General features: G+C 33.8%; 1 protein-coding gene across 4 annotated transcripts; it reads left to right on the forward strand.

Annotated features, from left to right (window-relative positions):
* Positions 1–602: 602 nt before the first annotated feature.
* LOC120274026 lies at positions 603–9,556 on the forward strand. 4 transcript variants are annotated; one of them, XM_039280771.1, is made up of 7 exons: positions 603–970; positions 2,402–3,149; positions 3,961–4,054; positions 4,664–4,802; positions 6,106–6,846; positions 7,493–7,564; positions 9,437–9,556. In XM_039280771.1, exons 1-3 carry the CDS (start codon positions 838–840, stop codon positions 3,974–3,976), a joined length of 897 nt encoding a protein of 298 aa, XP_039136705.1. In that variant the 5' UTR covers positions 603–837; the 3' UTR covers positions 3,977–4,054; positions 4,664–4,802; positions 6,106–6,846; positions 7,493–7,564; positions 9,437–9,556. The 4 variants fall into 4 exon arrangements, with proteins under 4 accessions (XP_039136705.1, XP_039136704.1, XP_039136703.1 ...); XM_039280770.1 differs by lacking the exons at positions 7,493–7,564; positions 9,437–9,556 and having other exon boundaries at positions 6,106–7,023; XM_039280769.1 differs by lacking the exons at positions 3,961–4,054; positions 4,664–4,802; positions 6,106–6,846; positions 7,493–7,564; positions 9,437–9,556 and having other exon boundaries at positions 2,405–3,542.
* The last annotated feature ends 2,586 nt before the right edge of the window (positions 9,557–12,142 follow it).

The raw sequence follows: 12,142 nt of genomic DNA on the forward strand, positions 1-12,142 counted from the left end.
ATCTTTTTTATTTTTAATAATAAAAATATTTCATATATCTTTATTGATAAAAACTAACTTATAAATTTTTTTCAATATTAACTAACAATAAATGGTAAAGAAAAGTTCAGTTTTTCTTAAATTTTATCAAAAAGGTACATATAAATAATATTAATTTGTAAAGCCTATAAATAATCATAAGCTTTTACAAGGCACATAGACAATTTTTTAGTATTGCAGGGGTCCGCAAACAAAAACGAACCCACAGTTTTATGATCTAAGGAAGATATGTCGACATGGTCAACAACAAACAAGACACTAAATGGCAAAATCGTAATTAAAAGAAAACAAGAGGCCAAATGCATAAAGAATCATACATCTGTGTCACCTCGAACAAAGCATTCCGGGGGGCGTGTTTCTTTGGCTTTGCATCTCCAAAAAAGAAATGAAAAGAAGAAAAAAAAAAAAGAAACGAAAAAAACGAGAAAACGAATTCCCGCCACGTGTTCTTGTGACACCAAAAAATTCTCAACTTTTTTATATAAAAAAAATATATATATTTATATACAAAATATAAAAGAAAATTAATATATATATATATAAATATAAATGCCCCAACATGTTTCTTCTTGTTCTTCAGAGTACCACAAAGCCCTGATTTCTGACCATGTTTTTCTTTTAGACATTGGTTCTTGTTTTGGAGGGATAAAAAACAAATTTTTTTTCCTTTTTGTTTTTTTAATTGTAGGTTTTTGTAATCTGTGAAAAGAAGTGTTTTTTTTTAGTGGGTTTGTTATTTATGGAAAGTTTTAATCTTTTTTTATTTATATATTGAGTGAGGGAAGAGGGGGAAGAAGGATGGGAGAGATGGGTGGGGAGAAGAGGAGATCATGGCAGCAGGGAGGGCACATGAGGGGTAGGCCTGGGCCCACCTTCCGGCCTCCGCGCAGTCACCCTAAGCAGCAGCAGCAGCAGCAGCATGTTCCTTCTGGTTTGTGTTTCTCTCATAAATATTGGATTTTTATGTGTTTCTGTGTTTATTTTTACTTGGTTATTGCCATGAGTTCATCTTCTTGTACTGTTGTTAAACTTGATCTTGTATTGGAATGTGCTGTTGTTATTGGTTTTGATTTGGGATGCTGTTTGGAGATGTGCTTGTTGGATTGATGTTGGAAAGGGAAGGGCTTGCTTCAGATATTTGTGGCTTCTTTTTTCCATTTTGTAGTTTGATTGTTGTTCATTTCTGTGTAAAGATTTGTGAGTAGTTGCTTTTAGTTGTATTGGAATTGGATAATGGTTTTGAGTGATTATTTGATTGTTTCATTAGATGAGGGTCTGGATCAATTGTTGCTTTCATTAGATAAGTTGAAGTTCTCTGGATATTGTTATTATTATTATTATTTTAATTTAGAATTTTGAGGAATCTATGGACCTGACCTGCTGCGTGTTTTATGATAGCAATAATGTGTTCATGTTTTATATGATTTATTTCTGTTGGTTGATCCTAATCATTTGTCCGATCGGAGCTTTCTACATTGTCGTGTTTTCATGACTTTTTAATTGATTTGCATTCCTTTGTTAATTGTATGCGCCATTGTATTTTATTTTTCGTATGACTAACAACCTCAATCTCTTTTTTGCCGTCGTGTCCAATTGTCTATTGTTCCATTCTTGATTTAACTACTAGCAAAATTTTGTGAAGAGTAAGAATTTGGCAAAAGCCGGTGAGAAGTAGAATAACCATGATGTATTCATGATTCCATCTGTCATTCTAAAATGGTAATTCAAAGAGGAATAAGATTTTGATGAATTGATTCCAGCTATGTCTCTGGTGTTTGATGGAATAAGGAATAAGTTAAGTCAACTCTGTTTAGGATTCAGTCGTCACTGATACGCGTGGCTTCTTTAATAAACTTCCATATGCATTTTAGAACATTAGGTCTGTGACTTTTTCTGAATGTATAGATTTTATTGTTGATTTTACATCTTGTGAGTGGTGGACCAATGCTGCAGATTCCTGTTATTCAATGGAAGTTTATTAGACAGTGGCCTTCACAAATATTATATTATATCTCTCCGAAACGTATACAAGCATATTGCCATGCTCAGTATTTTGTTGGCTTATGCCGCAAATGTCTTCATTCAGCCAACTGGTTTTCGTATCCTCAACCATCTGCATTTTTTAATTGTTTAATAATTATTTTAGTCTAACTAATTAGGCATGGTGTCGTATTCTTTTTTTTTTAAAATTAATACATGGGAACTTTCCATGCCATTATCTTATGATAAATTTGTTTGCATGGCTTATGAATAAATAATAACACTTCCTATCTGTGAAAAGCTTTTAGCTTTGAACTTCTGAGAGTGCATTCATTATTTTACATTTATATCTTTGAACATACTCTCTCTTTTTCTGTTTCAGAAGCTTGGCAGCCATCGGTTCCATTGTGGGAAAAGAAATTTTGCACTTCTGTGTGCTTAGTTCCATGGGAAAAAATATGTGAAACGCAACGGGTTTTGCCCATGTATGCAAGGGTGGCGAAGTGGGATGATTCAGCAGGAGAAGAAGCTTTCCATAAGGCCAAAACCCGTTATTGGGCAGAGATAAATGGACTGCCCTGTGATATTCCTTTACCTGATCCTGACGCTTACATTGATGTGATTGACTATGATTCTGTTATTGATCCATTGCTAGTGGAGGACTTGTACAAGCTGCCACCAAGTGTGGATAGTGAAGAAGATTTAACTTGTGGATGGGATTCTTTTCTTTTTGCGGATCGGCCTGTTCCAGCTACTGGATGGGGTGATGAAGAGGATCAAGTCCCCGCTATTAACAATAAGACTGAGCACTACTCAACAGTCCCGTCATATGATGGTTATCATGAAAATGTGCCATTTTATTCTGGTCAGGAGACAAATAATGAGGGATATGGTAACTTTGCCGATAGACAAAACAGTGTCAATAACGCTGTGAACTTTGATTATGGCAATAGGCAGCATGACAGAGCTGGCAAAGATAATACTTCTGCAGGTGGAAAAGATGACTCATCGGGCAATGGATGGAATAACTCATGTGGGTATTCTGAGAATCAGAACAATCTTCCACGTAGAGTAGATGGTAAGAGAAGAGATGGGGGAGGTCGCTTCAACTCAAGACATGCAAATTCAAGGTACCATGCAAGAGATAACCAAGGAAATAATGGCTGGAGAGCAAGTAGGGGAAGGGGTAGAACTAACTATGCATATAAGCAATCTACCCCAGACCCAGAGAGAACTGATCTACTTGTTTGGTTTTAGGGTTTTAATTTTAGGGTTATATTAAGGTTCTATGTATTCTTTAATTCATGTTTTTTAATTTTATCTTGTTGTTTGGGTTTTAAAAAAGTATTTCTTGTGATTGCAATGAATGCATAGAAGCAATCACAGATAATATCTGTTTTCTTGTTGTTATTATCATTTAAATTGGCATTATGTACATATTTATTAATCATAAGATTTTTGTGTTTCTATGGAACTCAGAGTTAACTATCTGAGTGCATTTTGACTCATTCTTTTTCTTTTTCTTTTTTTTCTAATGATATACCATCCACTTAAATTCATGTATGTTCTTATGATGGATTTATTCAGGATGCTGCAACAATTGCTCAGTGCTATCTTGTGAGGTGAATTTGTTTTTTTTTTCATGTTGGGATGAAAAGTTACTGATCTGTTACTATAATTTATTAGAATTTCGAATGCAGATACTTTGTTTTGGTGATATGTAAACTATAGAATTATAATAAAGATTTCAAAGGGTTGCCATCTAGTTGTGTTTTAATTTGCTCTTTTTTTTTTGTCTTATAAGGCAATGTTAGGCATCATGGGCTCGCTCTCCATTATCCATTCTGCAACCAATTGAAATATTTGAACTTCTGTTCCTCTTCATTAACGGTTTTAAGTAGCTTATGAAATTACTAAATTCTCTGTTGTTTATTTTTGCAGGTTTGCAGATTGGTAAAAAGTAATGAAAGCACAAACCATGCAGCACACAACATGGTGAATAATGCTGCATTTTCTAAATATCTGGACAATATTGGTAAGAGGTTATTGCTAACAGTTATTACAATACAACATGCAAATACTACTTGTGGTTGAAATGTCATGTTTAAGAATATATTATATTTTGCAAGTATTATTGTGAAGTTCCATGTGTCAAGCACACATAAGTTTCTCAGAAGGGCTTTGAATGTGGACGCTATTGGATTGTTACATGTTCCTTTAGGTAGTTCTCAAAGGTCCAAAATTTCTATTAAATTAGTGAGATCCACCAAGGAAAAAATGCTATAGGAGCAACATCTTGTCAGGATAGAATGCTCTCTTTTCTAATAAATTTCAGCTTTTAATTTCGAGTTTCTCTTAATTAAATCACTATACTCTTCAAAAGTGTAAATGAAGTATGAAGCATACATTTGGATTATTAAATGACAAGCTTTAGGTTCCTCGCCATTCAGGTTGCTTGATATCCATGGATGGTAGGGTGAGTTCAAGACATACTTTTAAGGAAGTCAATTGATCATTTTTTCTTTTTTGGAGGGATATTTTTTAATTGTAGGTTCTTGGAATCTTAAAAAAAGAGTAATTTTGGTGAGTTTTTTGCTTATGGAAAGTCTTAAATGTTTTTTTTTTCTTTATTTATTGAGTGAAGAGTGGGGAAGGGGAATGCAACTTGGGAGAGATGAGTGGGGAGAGGAAGAGATTCCAGGAGGAGGGCAGCTACCTGAGGGGCAGGCTTGGAACTAGCTTCCTGTCTCCATCCCATCAGCCTAAGCAACCTTTTCAGTCTGGTATTTATTTTGCTCAAAAAGATTAGTTTTTTATGTGTTTCTTCTATGGCTAATTTTCTTGGTTGTTGTCACAGATACATTTTAATATTGAACTTGATTTTATATTGGAATGCTGTTGTTGTTATTGGTTTTGATTTGAGATGTTGTTTGGAGTTTGGTATGTTTTTTGTGGGATAGATGGTAAGAAGGATAGGTTTTGGTTCAGATCTCAGTTGCTAATTGTTCTTAATGTTTTTCTGTTTGCTGGATTTTCATTTATCTTTGCATGTTGGTTTTTGAATTATGTAGGTTGCTTCAAGTAGTTGGTTTCTTTTGAATTAGAATTGGATAATGGTTTCGAGAGATGATTGGATTGTTCAATTAGATGATGGTCTAGATCAATTTTTTCTTCCACTGGAAATTGTTCTTCAGACATTTTCTTGCCACTCCAACTCGAAGTTCTCTTGAATCTTTTTATGTGTATGTGTATATGTGTTTTGAGGAAGCTATGGAGTTCCCGCATGCTTTCTGTTAGTTGTAATGTGTTTATTCTTTTTATAATTTATTAGTGTTGCATGATGCTAAGCGTTTGTTATTTTTGGTGTCTGCCTATTTTATATGCATTTATTTATTAATGCTGTCTTCTCTAATCTTGTCGTCGTTTTCATGTTCATTATTCCATTCTTTTTTTTGATGGGTGTGTCTTTATAGTATAAAACAAGTAAACGACAAAATTCCATGAAGACTAAGAATCTGGTACTTGTTTGGTGAGAAATTGAATAGTCACAGCATATTCATGATTCCATCTGACATTCTAAAAATGGTAACGCCAAGGGAATAAATTTGATGAATTTATTCCAGATACAGTTTGGGTGTTCGGTGGGATAAGGAATAAGCTAAGTAAACTTCGATTCAGTTGTCTCTGCTTTTTTCAACTTCTTTAATTTACTTTCTCAAATGTATTTTAGAACATTATTTCTGCATTTTTTTTTCTGAATCCGTAGATTTCTTTATTTGCTATTATTACGTCTTTTGAGCGGTGGACCAAGGCTGCAGATTCATATTATTCAAAGGGAGTTTAGGCAGTGTTCTTTATGAATATTATATTATTTCCATCCTAGATTTATATAAGCATATTTCCATGCTTTTCTTTGCGCACTGCATTAACAATGATGTTTTCTATCTTTTTATTCATAGAACAAGCTGCAAATGTCTCCATTTGGCCTTGTGGTTTCCTTGTCATCAAGTTTCTATATTTTATAATTGTTTAATAGTTTTGTTGCTTTTATGTCTTCCAATTTACCCTTTCCTTTTTCTGTTTCAGAATCTTGGCAGCCATCGATTCCATTGTGGGAAAAGCAATTTTGCGCTTCAGTGTGCTTCATTCCATGGGAAACAATATGCGAAAAGAACAGAGTGTTAGCCATGTATGAAAAGGTGGCAAAGTGGGATGATTCAGCAGGAGAAGAAGCTTTTCATAATGCAAAGGCTCGGTACTGGGCAGAGATAAATGGACTACCCTGTGATATTCCTTTACCTGATCCTGATGCTTACAATGATGTCATCGACCATGATCCTGTTCTTGATCCTCTGTTGCTGGAGGAGTTGAGCAACCTGCCAAGTGCAGTTAGTGAAGAAGATTCAAGTGGTGGATGGGATTTTCTTTTAGTGGATCAACCCGTTTTAGCTGATGGACCAGTTGATGAAGTTCCCACTCTTAACAAGAGGACTGAGCAGAACTCTACAGTCCCATTAAATGATGTTTATCATGGAAATGCATCATTTTATTTTTGTCAGAAGGAGAATAATGATGGGTATGGTAACTTTGCCAATAGACCGAATTATTTAAGCAATGCAGTGAATTTTGGTCATGGCAATGCACAACATGGCAGATCTGGTCAGAATAATACAAACTTGAGTGGTAAAGATCACTCTAGGGAGGTTGCAACAACTCAAGACAGGCGAATTTAAAGCTACCATGCTGAAGCAAGGAATGAATAGCTGGAGAGCAAGCAGAGGAAGATGAATGATAGACTGCCTGGAGGGAACTTTATCTGCTTGTTTGGTATTAGGCTTTGGATTATAAGTTTATATTAAGTGTCTTTGTATTTCTTGGTTCTTGTTTTTGAATTCATTTCTCTGTTTGTCTTTTAATAAAGCATCACTTGAGATGCAATAAATGCATTCCTCTCCAAGTAATATCTGTAATCGTTTTGTCGTTAGTAGTTAACTCTCCATTACATATACATATTTTTTTCATAAGCTTTGGTGTTTGTCCATGGAACTCATGAGTTTCTAGCTGAGTACATTTTGACTCATTTCTTTTTTTTTTTTTAATGATATACCATCCCTTTGCATGCCTGCTTGTTTTTGGAACCATTAACAGTTTCAGCATGCAGCAACATTTGCATGGCGCTATAATATCATTGTGAGATATTTCTTTTGCAAGATGAATTTGTTATGATTTTTTCCATCTTGGGATGAAAAGTTTACGATCAGTTGCTAGAATTTATTATATTTCTGAATGTAGATGGTTTGTTTGTTGATGTACAAACTACATAATTATTTTAGGTATTTCAATTTGCAGTCATTTAGTTGTCATTCCGTGTCTCACATTGCAACCAATTTAAATATACATACTTGTTTCTTCTTTGTTAACTGTTGTAAGTAGCTTACAAAATCACAAAACCTTTTGTTGTTTATTTTTGCAGGATGGCAGGTTGGTAAGAAGCTATGAAAGCATAGTGATGCTCCAGCATTTTATAAATATCTGTGCAAGATTGGTATGAATTTATTACTAACAATTATCGTTGCATTATAACATGTAATTAAACTCGTTATTAATGCGCTTTGTTTATGAAATCATCATAATTTCAGCCAGAGTCATCATGTTTGTTTTTTGAGTTTGTTAGCTGTATTATTGCAATTATCATCGTGAATTGTTCCACACATCAATCTCACATTTCTTCTCAGTTATAGTGCTTCCTTTTTTTCGCCCAAATGAATAAGACTGAAGTATTCCGTCTCTGTAGCCGATCATAGTTTTTTATGTTTTAATGTGAATATTGAAGTTCCACAAGCTATGCTTCTTCAGACTACATCTGAAGCAGAAAAGAAAGCATTGGTTCAAATATGTAGTTCTTCATTCAAGAAGTTTTGAGTTACTGCATGTTCCTCTAAATTAGAGAAATCTACCAAGGGAAAAAATGCTGAAGTTTGTGTTTTTCACCATTTAGATAAGAGCCTCTTGTTAAATCACCTTCTTCTTCAAAAGTATATGAAAGATTAAGAATATGATTGGCTTTTTACCTATTCAAGACATTCTTGAGATATCCAATGAATCATTCTTTCTTTAGAGGGAAAAATATCTTCTTTTTTTGACTGTAAGCCCTTTGAATCTGTGGAACAAATGTTTTTGTTTAGTTTATATTGGTGGAAAGCTTTAATTGTTATTTCTTTATATAATGACTGAATAGAGGAGAAGGATGTGAATGAGAGATGGGTAGGGAGAGGAAGAGATCTTGGGAGCAGGCCATGCAAATGGAGGGCAGGCCTAGGCTCTCATTGCCGCCCCTGCCTAGTTTTCAGCGACGGCAATCAGTTCCTTGTGGTCCGCATTTTTTCAATCAAATGATTAGTTTTTTCTTTTATTTGTTTCTGTGTTAATTTTACTTGGTTACTGTCATGCTTTGTTGTTCATTTTTCTTATAGAAAATAAGAAGAATCTTGATCTTGTGTATTAATTGGAATGTGTAATTGTTCTTGGTTTTGGTTTGGGATGCTGCTTGGAGGATGGTAGGAAGCTGTTTGTGTTGGAAGAATGGTAGAAGTTGAAGTTTTGGGTTTCAGATCTTGAATTTTCCCCCCAAGAGTTTTTGAGTTTGCTGAATTTTCACTTAGCTTTGCAGGTCGATTTATTTTTTCTGCGTAGGTTTCATGTGTTTTATGATAGTTGTGATGTGGTTTATTCTTTGGAGTTATCTGTGTTGCATGATGCTAATCCTTTGTTGGATCAGATTGAGCATTCTATATTTGTGTTTTATGGTGTTTGCTTATTTTGTTTTCATTCCTTTTTTAAATATTATGCGTCTATATATTTAATTTTCACAGGACTAACAAGTTCAATCTCCTTGTCGTTTTCGAGTTCATTATTCCATTCTAGTTTTGATGGGTGAATCTATGTTCTATGAAACAAGTAAACTGCAAAATTAGAGGGAGATTAACAAGAATTAATTCCATATGGTTTTCTAAAATGGCAATCTGAGGTGGATTAATGATTAAGTGATTAACCGTTACTCAACTTATTTTATATGCTTTCTCAAAAGCGGTTTCGAAAATTATTTCTGCGTATTTTTCCAAATGCATAAATTTCTTTATTGTTGTTATTACATCTTGTTTCTCAGTGCATTTGCTATGTACTCTATCTTGTTAATTAGATAAAGCATGAAAATGTCTCTTCTTTATTTTCCTTTGAGGATCGATATTTTGTAATCACTTAATTATTCTTTCATGGAGTAATCTGATGATAAATTTGATTGGGCAGGCTTCAATCAAAGTGGAAACAATTTCCCTATCAGAAAAGTTTTTTGTTTTGAAATTTAGATTTTGCATATTCATAACTGTTACATTATTTTGCCGTCATTTTTCTGTTTCAGAAGCTGCATGCATGGCCATTGGTTCCTTTGTGGGTAAAGCAATTTTGCACTAAAGTGTGCATGATGGCATGGGAAAAAATATGTGAAGCTAAGAAAAGGTTGACAATTTATGAAAAGGTGGAAAATTGGGATGATTCGGCCGGAGAAGATGCTTTCAAGAATGCAAAGACGCGTTACTGGGCGACGATAAATGGACTACCCTGTCACATTCCTTTACCTGATCCTGATGCTTACATTGATGTGGTTGATCACGATGCTGTTATTTATAATCAGCAAGATTCATTTTATTCTTTTCGGGAAGGCCAAGAACGAAGATTTGCAACAGTCTATTCCAGATGGCAAGAAGAGAGACGAGTGCGATTGCTACAAAAATGAGAATTTGAAGGTGCCATGCAGGCGATACATGAGGAAATAATAACTGGAGAACAAATAGGTGAAGATGAAGAATAAACTACCTCGGAGGGAACTTGGATTAAGTTTTCGTATTTAGAACTATATTAAGCTTCTATGAATTGCTGCTTGTCTTTTAAGAAAGCTTCCCATTGGGATGCAACGTCCTTTTTTTTTTTCCGTGGAACTGCATTATATGCATTTTTTTTTTATCATGAGCTTCGGTGTTTTTCCATAGATTTCAGAGTAATTAGCAGCGAATGCATTTCGATTCATTCCTTCTATTTCTAGCTAGTGAGTACCATTAATTAATGTAGGATCATTGGTGTTTTTATGAAGAACTTGTTGCTCGGTACTGTATTATTACTATAAAAAACATATCTTTTGCTCAAATGCTCTTGTATGCGATGAATAAATTCCAGTTTTGGATGAAAAGTTAGATGTTTGAATAGAGATAACTTGTTTTGTTCATTCTTTAATATCCACTTTGCATATAATTCATAGATTTTGTGTAGCTTTCAGAATTACCAAACCTTCTGTTGTTTATTTTTTGTTGGTTATCAGCTTCCCACATTTTATATATCTGTACAAGATTGGTAAGAAACTTACTGTTTACAGTTAACGATTTATAACATGCAAATACAAGTCATTGTTGTGGCTAATTTATGAAATAATTGTATTTTTAGCCAAGTTTTACATGGTATTTCTATGAGTTGTATACTGCTGCATTTGCTTGTCAAGGTTTCAATCACTTTTCAGTATTAGTTCTTAAGACCGAAATATTCCAGTCTATGATGTAGTTGATCAATTTTTAATTTTTCTTTTATGGCGATGATGACACTGTGTTTGGAACACTTTTTCGAAATCCCGAATTACTGAAGTTAGTTTTTATTAATGGTTCCATGTTTCATTATATATGTCGTAATTATATATGGAACAATCATCTCTCTTTCTTTCCAGTGAAGTTAGACTTAATTTCAGTTAAGTAAATGGAATTCCTGAGCTGTTAACAGTGACCAAAACCTGAAGAAATTTGACAAGAAAAAGATGAATTCAAGGAGAATTGCGAGAAGCATTGTTGATGCAACCTCACATGGGATTTCATTGTGTCAATCAGGATATACATCAAAGATATTAGAGAGGACTGGAATGACTGATTGTAATTCATGTCAAACCCCCATGGACCCAAGAATCAAGTTGAGCAAGAAGAGTGATTATTCACTTGTTGATGCAACCTTCTACCGTACCGTAGTATTATTAGCAGTCTGAGATATACTTGGTGAACAAGAGGCCAGACATTGCATACGCCGTTGGCATCGTGAGAGCACCACTGGAGTTAATTCTTCACTTGTTTGTTCATATTTGTCAATTATATATTTATCATTTATAGAAAACTCTATTGGGTTTACTATACAAGTAAGTTTTTTTTCTACATTTAAAATATATTTACCTCAAGTTATCCAGTATAGAATAAATTGACCATTTATTCTTAATTGAAAATTATTATTTTATTTATTTATCTGATATAGTTTGCTAAAATTTCACAATAATTATTCAAAAAAAAAAAAATTCACAATAACTTTCGTCATTTCAAGATAATTTTCTATGAGTGAGTAACCTCAGTGTAATGAGATATATTATTATCATCCTTCTCATTTTGTGATCCCATAGTCAATATGTTTAATTATCACTTTGTATTTTTTTTTCTTATCATTCATTTTTTATTTATTTTAAGCATTAAGGGAATAACCATTGAAAAGTTTCCAATCCTAGTATTAAACTCGTTACAAGATTTGGCAAAGGCCATGCATGTTTGATCATTCTTACTCCTAAATAAATTCATGAACCAAATGAAATTTTTACATATTGATTTGATTGATAAATAAATAAATAAACCAATGAAGCTATTTATTTTTTAATATATTTTCACAAAAATCCAAAGAACAGCCAGTGATTAAGTACATATGTTATCAATGTCCTGATAATAAGTTAATAACCTGAGGATACAAAGATGTCCTGCATATATATATATATATATATATATTTTTAGAAAAGCGACAATGTCACGAACTCGAGACGAACACGTGGGAGCCCGCCACTCACGTAACCGCACTCTCATCTCGCGCGAGATGAGGATCGAACTCGTGAGCCCACGCCGACACTCGGCGCGAACACCCCTACGCAGTGATCCCGATCGCCAATGGATCAAAATCTGGTCGCGTTACATCTTTCTGTTGCTTTGTTGTTGTTATTGTTATTATTATTAATGTTTTTATTTATTAGGGAATTTGCAGGAATAAAGTCCCATATATTTTA

The sequence above is a fragment of the Dioscorea cayenensis genome, chromosome 12 (assembly GCF_009730915.1).
Source record: "Dioscorea cayenensis subsp. rotundata cultivar TDr96_F1 chromosome 12, TDr96_F1_v2_PseudoChromosome.rev07_lg8_w22 25.fasta, whole genome shotgun sequence".
Lineage (NCBI taxonomy): Eukaryota > Viridiplantae > Streptophyta > Magnoliopsida > Dioscoreales > Dioscoreaceae > Dioscorea > Dioscorea cayenensis.